Source organism: Silene latifolia, chromosome 3, assembly GCF_048544455.1.
Source record: "Silene latifolia isolate original U9 population chromosome 3, ASM4854445v1, whole genome shotgun sequence".
NCBI classification, from domain to species: domain Eukaryota; kingdom Viridiplantae; phylum Streptophyta; class Magnoliopsida; order Caryophyllales; family Caryophyllaceae; genus Silene; species Silene latifolia.
Window position 1 is genome coordinate 39289724 of NC_133528.1, and position 9765 is coordinate 39299488.

The 9765-nt window shown below is 41.6% G+C and overlaps 1 protein-coding gene across 1 annotated transcript; it reads right to left on the reverse strand.

The window, feature by feature from the left end:
- Positions 1 to 7551: 7551 nt before the first annotated feature.
- LOC141648964 (uncharacterized) lies at positions 7552 to 8100 on the reverse strand. Its single transcript, XM_074457670.1, has one exon. It carries the CDS (start codon positions 8098 to 8100, stop codon positions 7552 to 7554), a length of 549 nt encoding a protein of 182 aa, XP_074313771.1.
- Between the last annotated feature and the right edge of the window lie 1665 nt (positions 8101 to 9765).

A 9765-nucleotide genomic window follows, 5' to 3' on the forward strand; every position in this document is an offset into this window, starting at 1 on the left:
CGTATCCTATTCAAATTAAGCTTGCGGATGAGTCGTTTGGCAAGGTGGGGGATGAGTCCACCCAACACAATTTGAGATGATTGGCCCGGGCAGTTGCTTAGACGGTGAAGGGCCAAATGGTGAGCAATATCAATTTTGAAGGTAGTGGGGTTGGAACAACGATAAGAGCCGAGAATTTCCAACTCCTCTGTTCGGAAGTTGTGATTCTCTTCACAGCCGAAAATAGTCCACCCCATGTACCGATGCCAAATTCTAATTGCGGCGTTGTGAACCATGTTGGCCGCTCTTTTGAACCGGGGGTTGTCATCAAGGCCGGTAATGGCCTTCCATAAGGCACCATGGTCAAATATCTCGGGAGTTTTGTGAGGAGGGCTTGCGTCTAGCCCAAAAATAGAAGCAAAAGTCGGTAAGGTTAAGGAATAATCCTTATTCATCAACCGGAAATGCAAGAAGGCGACTTTTTGGTTTTGGCGGTGTTTGTCTATCCTCAACGAGCTCAAAAATTCCCAAGTGAGACGGGAATAGGTTTTCTCGTGAATATCATACATAAATTTCATTCCAATACCCTCAAATAATTCTTGGGTCACTCGGTCTAACCCTAACGCTCTCATGGATTGACGATCAATAAAACGAGTCGGGGTCAGGGGACGTTGTTTGAAAAGCACGAATTTACCTTTCATTGTGACGGAGCTAAACTTGAGGTCCGGGAACGCCGAATTGGGACTCATGTCGAAAGCCGCGGCCACCCCCAACTCCGCTTGTTGTAGAGCTAAATCCCCCTTTCGGACTCTCTTTTTCGGTGCCATGGTTGTTTTTGAGAGAGGGTTAATGGAGGGAAGGAGGTTTGTGGTTGTTTGTTGGTATTTGTTGGGTGTTTAGAGGTGTTGGGTGGTGATTTGGGGAAGAAGGGATTAAGGTTATAGGGAGAAAGGGTGGTGTGTCGTGCGAAATTATGAAGGCTTGGTATTAATTTTTGTGGTTTTTGATGTTTCAGAGTACTCCCAGCCGGTCTGGGGACTGGCTGCCGGCACCCCGGCTGGGAGTACACGGCATTTTGTAAATTTTCCAAAAACTTCCAGCAAACTCCCAGCCAGTACATGGACCGGCTGCCGGTATCCCGGCTGGGAGAACATCAACATCTCATTCCTTCATAAGTGTAGTCCCAGCCGGTGGACCGGCTGCCGGCTTACCGGCTGGCACCCCCTTTCTCGCCTTTTTTCACCAATTTTCCTTGTGTATGCACTCTCAGCCGGTGGGCCCGCTGCCGGCCTGCCTGCTGGGAGACGCCTCTCCTTCTTTCTCAATTTTCTTCCAAAAGTTCCAGTAACTTCCCAGCCGGTACCCCGGCTGGGAGTTCACTTACTCACATTTTCTCCAAAATGCCCCTAGTTTCATTTCACTTCTTCAGTTAACCTTGATTTGCGTGTTTCCGCCTTTCTAAGCTGACTCATCAAGTCGGGAAAAGGCCAATTGAAGATTATGCACTTTTTCTTCATCAAATCTTAATTTCTTCACGATGACATTCCGTCATCAATCAAATAACCAAGTATAATTGTTCCAAAATTCTCATGACCTATCTACATGCATGCTATATACAAATGGTGGTTTTTGTGGGACTCCACCAAACCATTTCTTGCTCAAGCTTAAGATTACTCATGCCCCAAGGGGGGGGGGGGTCTCGACGGGTTAACCCTCATAAAAGTACTTCACTCGGTGTTCATTTACCTTAAAGCATTCACCCTTGCTATTCGTCAATTCAAATGATCGAAATGGAAACACGGTCACTACTTCAAAGGGTTCTGACCATCGGGACCTCAACTTCCCGGGAAACAATTGGAACCGGGAGTTGAAGAGTAGGACTTTGTCCCTTACAACGATTTCCTTCATTGTGATCTTGGAATTATGCCATTGCTTGGTTCGCTCCTTGTAGAGTTTAGCGTTCTCATAAGCATCCATTCTCAATTCATCAAGCTCATTGAGTTGAAGGAACCGCTTGTTCCCCACGGCATCCAAATCATAGTTGAGCTCCTTAAGGGCCTATTTTGCTCGATGCTCTAACTCAAGGGGTAAATGGCAAGACTTACCAAAGACCAAACGGTAAGGAGTGGTGCCGATTGGTGTGACACCCTTAAATAACGCGATAAATTAACACCTAAAATCTACAGAAAAACTGGTAGGATATGTTTGTAATTGGTCCAACTATATTTAAAAACCTGTAATTTCAAAAATTTTTCTAAACCAATCACAACATTTCCAACTTTCCCAAGAGGCGGGTGTCAAAACCTGCAATGCTAACGAACTAATTTACCTGCCATAGCTAACGATAAGAAAATGTAATGATACAAACCCAAAATAGAAAAGGGAGACATATGTCCCTTCAAATTATATACAAAACCAAAAGTTAAAAGGTTTACTATAAGAATAGCCAAAACTAGGTCCAAGGTTCTCTTGCTCACTAGCTCGTCAGTGACCCCAACAAAGCATCAACAACCTGTCAATCGCATTTTATACAAACACGAAAGCCACAATTCAGTGGGGAGTAACTTCGAGTCCTCCCAGCCACGAATCGTCATATTGAATATAACATGTAATGAAACATGTAAACAACATGATAAATAATTCAATTATCAATTATTCTAACATATGAGTCCTAAACTGACCAAACTAAACTATCATGTGAAACATATAACAAGCAGTAATCCAAACTCTATCAACCATAGCCGGCTTGCATCTCACCTTCTATGATTCATAGAATCATCAAACAAGAAAGGGCAATATATCAAAGACAGGCATAAGTTCTTAGCACCGTCAATAGTCACTTTGTAACTCGAGTCTATACCACGAGGTAGGGAAGGTAATCGAACCGGTATCTTGGCTCAGCGGTTAATATTAATAAAACATGGCCAAGACACAACACAACCCTAGCCTAAAATCTGCGCAGACCTAGACATGCGGATACACACCACCGCACCCAAGACCCACAATTTTTCTAAAACAAAGTGAGTACCCTAAGGAGTCCACCAAAGGGTTGGCTAGTACTTAAGCTGACCACTTACTAACAAAATAAGTAACGAGGTCATGCCCCAACTTGGATATAAATCCACTAGTCAGGAACACAAAGACTATCAAGCAGTGAACATATACTCGTCAAAGACTATAAAGACCTATCTATGATGATGGCCGAAATACTCACCTAGGACCTAGTCCCAGCTAGTCCCAGCTTGAATACTTTAGCCCACACCACACAAGACTCACCACACAAGTCAAGTAAGATACCCACTTAACCATAAGAGGGCAAAGAGTCCTACTTACCAACATAAATTCTAACATTCTATCATGTGAAAGGCTATATAAATGTCTATTCAGCAAACAATCCAACAATATCCTCAATAAGTATTCAATACTAATTTCCAATTCTAACAATATTAACCATGTTAAAGGCTTCAGGGAATCTAGGGCCGTTTCTACAATATAAGAAGCTACTTAAATCAACTAATTACACATGTGAAATAAAATATAATAAATGGCCTAAAACAAGAAAAAGGCCGATTATCTAATGCATATAAAATTTCATCCAACCGAATTTTTACCCGCAACCCCAGCCCTGCGACAGGTACGGGTTAAATTTTGGCTGACCAATCACTCAATTAACTGACATCGCATCAGTCAAAGGGACTAAGGCTCAGTTTTCGGCACAATCAACAAAACATTACAATTATCGCTATATAATTCATTCTGAGCCTAATCTTTACAATTTCATTTTATGATTTATCCTAACATGTGTCAACTACCATATAAATATAATTTTTACCTTTAACCTAACTTTTACTACTAATTTGCTTTAATTCAAAAGTTTAACCATATGTTACTTATTATAATTATATCATTAATGAACCTAAAATGACGAACAATGCATGGAAAACCGCGAAACAAGCGACGGATCGACCCGGCCGGCCGTGGGGCCTCGCTTTCTCCGCCCCCTACACACCTCTCTTTTTTTTCCATTTTTGTTCATTATAACATCGTCTGAACACTAATTAATCGTTCCCAATTCAACTTTGTTAAATTAAACTAACAAAAGGCATAAATTAAGCATGCATGCATCAAACTTTAACATGTGAAAATTTCTACTCAAACCAAAATCACAAAACATCCAAAAACAACAAAGCATGTGACGGTCTTTCGTCGAGTAACTCGAAATATGTTACCTTAAGCTAGAAAAAGAGCAATTAGCACCTTAAACCCAAACCCTAACAACAACTAGCCGCTATCCTCGACAATATACGAGTCCCCAAACTCGTCTTCCAATTCTTCACCTAAATAAACAATAAAAACACAATAATAAGTACATAAATACCGAATTTTGCCAAAATTCGTCTTAAAACAACTTCAAGAAAACTGAAATTAAATTATACCAGGTTGTAGATCTCGACGAGGGGATTCCGGAAATATAAATTATGCAAAAATCCGATAAGAAACGAGAAAGATATGATGAATTTGGCTTAGAAAGGTGAAAAATGGTGTTTCTTTGGTGATTTGGAATTGTTGGCAGTAGATAGAAAAGAAGACAACAGGAAAGGAAGGGGGAGGGTGCCGCGTAAGAGGAAAAGAAAGGACGGGATTGAGTCGGGATTTTTCGAGACGGTTTTGACTTGTTTCGATAATAATTAAAACCGTAGGTCAAATGCAAATTCCGACAAGACCAAAGTTTTTAAACACGAGATTACAAGAAAATTGAATACTCATACGACCCATTTCCAAATTCGTTTACCCAATGTTCAAAAGAATTGTCATTCCCCCCCCGATACGCCCTTATTTCGAAATAAAAAGTTTTACACGGTTTAAACTATTTTTAAACATCTCGAAACTATCAAAATAAATACTTTTCTTCAAAATATAATAAAATTATATTTATTTGAATTATTTTTACTTCAAATACTTAAATATCAGATTTTACTTGATTAATTAATTATTTTCGAAATATATTAACGGTCCGAAATTACGGGGCGTTACAATTGGGGTCTTGTAGGCGGTTCTTAGAGCCCATAGCACATCGTTGAGTTTGGTGCTCCAATCCTTTCAAGACATGTTCACAACCCGCTCTAAAATAGTCTTAATTTGTGGATTTGATACTTCCACTTACTCGTTGGTTTGGGGGTGGTAGGCATGAGCTACTTTGTGTCGGACGCTGTACTTTTTGAGTAGAGAGTAGATGGAGCGGTTGATGAAATGTGACCCACCATCACTTATAACGGCCCGAGGCACTCCAAAGCGGAGGAAAATGTAGTCTTTGAATAACTTGGTCACCCCTTTTGAATCATTGGTAGGGGCGGCTATAGCTTCTATCCATTTGGACACGTAATCCACTGCAACCAATATGTATTGGTTGCCAAATGATGATGGAAACGGTCCCATGAAATCCACGCCCCATACATCGAAGAGCTCTACTTCCAAAATGTTGTTCAAAGGCATTTCATCGCGCCTTCTAATATTGCCCCTTCTTTAGCAAGAATTACATGAGTGAACCATGGCATAAGCATCCTTGAATAAGGAGGGCCAATAGAATCCACAATGAAGGGCCCGGGCTTGAGTCCTTGAGGTGGACAAATGCCCTCCATATGTTGTAGCATGGCACGCTTGGAGGATTGCTTGACCTTCTTCTCGAGTGACACATCTTTGATAAATCCCATCATTGCATCTTCTATATAGGAAGGGGTCTTCCCACACATATCTCCGAGACTCATATCGCAACTTCTTTCTAGCTTGGTTGTCAAGTTCTTCCGGGATAAAGTTAGAGCTCAAATAGTTAGCAATATTCGCATACCAAGGGTCGGAGTGCGTGATAGCTAAGATATAGTCATCGGGTAACCACTCATCAATGGGGATTCCATCATCAACATCCCCTCGGGATTCTCTAGTCAACCTTGATAGGTGATCCGCAACAAGATTTTCGGACCCCGGTTTATCTTTGATTGTGACATCAAACTCTTGCACAACAATACCCAACGGAACAATCTCGGTTTAGCATCCTACTTGACCATAAGTTGCTTGATGGCGGTGTGATCCGTGTAGACAATGACTTTGGAACACAAGAGGTAAGGTCGGAACTTCTCAAAAGCATACACCACCGCCAACATCTCTTTTTCCATGGTGGTGTAATTGCATTGCGCATTGTCTAGTGTATTGCTTATGTATGCTATCACATGGAGCTTGTTGTCTTGTCTTTGACCCAAGACCGCCCCCAATGCAAAGTCACTTGCATCACACATCAATTCGAAGGGGAGGTCCCAATTGGGTGGTTGCACTATTGGAGCCGATATCAAGGCTTGCTTGAGCCTACAAAAACTTTCAACACAAGATTGATCAAATATGAAGGGAGTGTCCTTAGCCAAAAGTGAGGTGAGGGGTTTAGCGATTTTTGCAAAATCTTTGATAAACCGTCGGTAAAACTGCGCATGGCGTAAGAAAATCCTCACACCCTTGACATTTGGGGGGCGGGGGGGGGAGTTTCTCAATCACCTCAACTTTTGCTTTGGCCACTTGGATCCCCTCCTTAGAAATTACATGTCCTAGAACTACTCTCTTTTGCACCATAAAATGGCACTTCTCCCAATTCAATTTCAAATTGTATATGTATGTTTGGAGAACAAGGGAGAGATTCTTTTGGCAATCATCAAATGAGGTTCCATGGACACTAAAATCATCCATGAACACCTCCATAGACTTCTCAATATACTCGGAAAAGATAGACATCACAGCCCGTTGAAATGTCCCGGGAGCATTGCAAAGGCCAAACAGCATTATCCGAAATGCGAAGACACCATAGGGACAATTAAAAGTAGTCTTTGCTTGATCATCCGGGTGGATGGGTATTTGGAAAAACCCGGAATAACCGTCAAGAAAGCAAAAATACTCATGGTTTGCAAGTCTCTCGAGCATTTGGTCAATGAATGGTAAGGGGAAATGATCTTTGATTGAGGCGGAATTAAGCTTCCTATAATCAATACACATTCTCCATCCCGTGACCGGTCAGGTGGAGATGAGTTCAGCATCCTCATTCTCAACCACAGTCATACTGCTCTTTTTGGGGACGATTTGAACCGGGCTAACCCAACCGCTCCAGGAGATGGAGTAGATAATTCCAGCCTCAAGCAACTTATCACCTTCCTTCCTTACCACCTCCTTCAGTTTCTCATTTAACCTTCTCATAGGTTGGGCGAAAGGAGTGAATCCATCCTCAAGTGTGATGCGGTGCATGCATACTCAGGGATCAATTCCCGTGAGGTCATCAAGGCTATACCCGATGGCTTTCTTGTTTTACTTAAGAAATTTCAAGAGTTTTTCTTTTTGTGAAGCCAATAGATCCGCATTGATGATCACGAGGAAGGAGTGTGCCTCATCGAGATAGGCATACTCAAGGGAAGGGGGCAAATGTTTGAGGTTTACCTTAGGATGGTTCAGACCCTCAACTTCATCCAAGATAGGTGGTAGAGCTTCATAATCTTCCTCCAAATGCTCCCCCGAGCACTTTTCCTTAGCTTCTTCAATAACTTATTCCAACATATCTATGGAGTAAACACTTTCAAACATAGGTTGTGACATGGCTCCGGTCAAAGAGAATTCAACTACATTCCCTCCCACCTTAATGGTGAGTTTCCCCTCCTTGACACTAATATTAACATCTCCGATCGCTAGGAAAGGTCTTCCTAGTATAATAGGCATTTGTTGATCCTCCGGGATGTCAAGTACCACGAAATCCGCCGGGATGTAGAAGTTGCCAACCTTAACCGAGACGTCCTCAATCACACCCATCGGTCTTTGGACCGACCTATCGGCAAGTTTTAATGTCATGGAGGTGGGAATCATATCATGTAACGCGAGTTTCCTCACAATGGGAAGAGGTAGAATGCTAACACTAGCACCAAGATCACAAAGCGCCCTTTTAATGCTCACATTACCCACCGTGCACGGGATGGAAAAACTACTCGGATCTTGTAATTTCTCCGGCATGGGATTGAGTAAGATTGCACTACATTCTCCTCTAAGAGAGACTAGACCATCTCCTCCAATGCTTCTTTTCTTGGTCAACACATCCTTCATGAATTTTGTGTAATGCGGGGATTTGTGTCACTACCTCGGTGAAAGGTAATGAAACTTCAAGCTTCTTCAACATGTCCAAGAACTTGGAGAACTTCCTCTCCTCATTCATGACTCTACTTCTATTAGAAAATGGGATTGGAGAGTTAACGGCCTTTTCGGGAGTTGAGGCTTGTAACACCCCCAAACATCAAATGCCTTACCAGGACCACCCAATGCGTGAGAATGCTACCATCTCGGTTACTGATGCGTGTAATTTATATAAGGTTTTTACCTCATTTTTACACGCATTCCTTTGTTATTTACGTGGCATCTAGCTACAAATGCCCCCGAATAGTCTACTTTTGTTTGTCTTGTATTAATTGCAGGCATGAACCAGAAAGGAGCGAAATCAAGCCTGAACCTGTCCTAATCTCATGCATTTTGGAGAACGAGGATTCAGAGCTTGGAATCTGTCACTTAGAGATGCGTGAAGTGGCATCGAAAGATGTCAAGGAGTCCACCCGTGCTTATATAGCTCGATCGACCTATTTTGCTACTCACAATGGTCGATCGAATGCTTTATCCTCCAAGAATCCCTCGATAGAGCTCTGCCTTTACTCGATCGAGCTAACCATCTTCTGAAGTCTTCGATCGAGCACCCTGTTTACTCGATCGAATAGATTGTCGAGGTTTCCTCTCGATCGAGTGGTTTCATTTCACTCGATCGAGAGCCTATGTCTTTTATGTGGTTCTTGAGTTTATTTCGAGAATGACCTTTTGTAATTAGGATAAATAAGTATGACGGCAGTCATAATAGCTCTCTCTCTCTCTTCCTCTCTTCTTCGACTTCTCCGCCTTGCACTCCCTTGGGTTTGAAAAAACTTGGAACTTATTTCTCCTTTACTCTTCCTTGTAATCGGTACTCTCTATTCTTAATTAATTAATTAATTAATTGTTCTTGTCTTATTACTTTTGTTCTTTCAATCTCTATTATTTCTATTCTCCTCTTAGATCATCAATTATGTTTAATTTCTATGGTCTATGTATTGTTGTGGTTCACCCAATAATTATGCATAACTAATTTCCTTTGCTAAGGCATAAGGGAGCCATGATTTTAAGGGAACTATGAATAGGTGATTAGAACTTGATGCGAATTAGATTTATGTTGTTAATCCCTGCATATAATTGTTCTTGTCTATTTGAGTCGACGCAATTAGATAATTAATCACGGTACACCTTGACCTGGTTCGGAAGATTGGAATAGGTAAGACCTGGTGTGAACATTAGGGCATTCTAATGAGGGCGGAAGTTAAGTTAGAATTGTCTTAGGGCGAATAGCGGACCATAAGGACCTTTTCACTACCCTGTAGATCGAATTTTCATTGACCTGAGACCCTAGACTATATTCCTTAATAATCATGGTGAACCGACTGTCTTAGCTGTTTTTCTTCCCTTGATATTTGCCAACTTTCTACTTTGCTTTCCTCTACTTTATTTCTCTCCTTTGATCTTCTTAGATTAGGACAACCATTAAAACCCCCAAGAAATAGTGACTCAGACGGGCTTAGTTTAGCAGACATTTTCCCATCTCCCTGTGGAGATCGAACCTACTTCCACTAGCTTCTGTTAGTTGTTTTAGGTATTTATTTTTGATACTAAAACGACGGTATCAAATTTTGGCGCCGT

Excerpts from the sequence above, each read along its gene's own strand:
- LOC141648964 (XM_074457670.1), bottom strand. The coding sequence starts at position 8,100 with ATGAAGGATGTGTTGACCAAGAAAAGAAGCATTGGAGGAGATGGTCTA.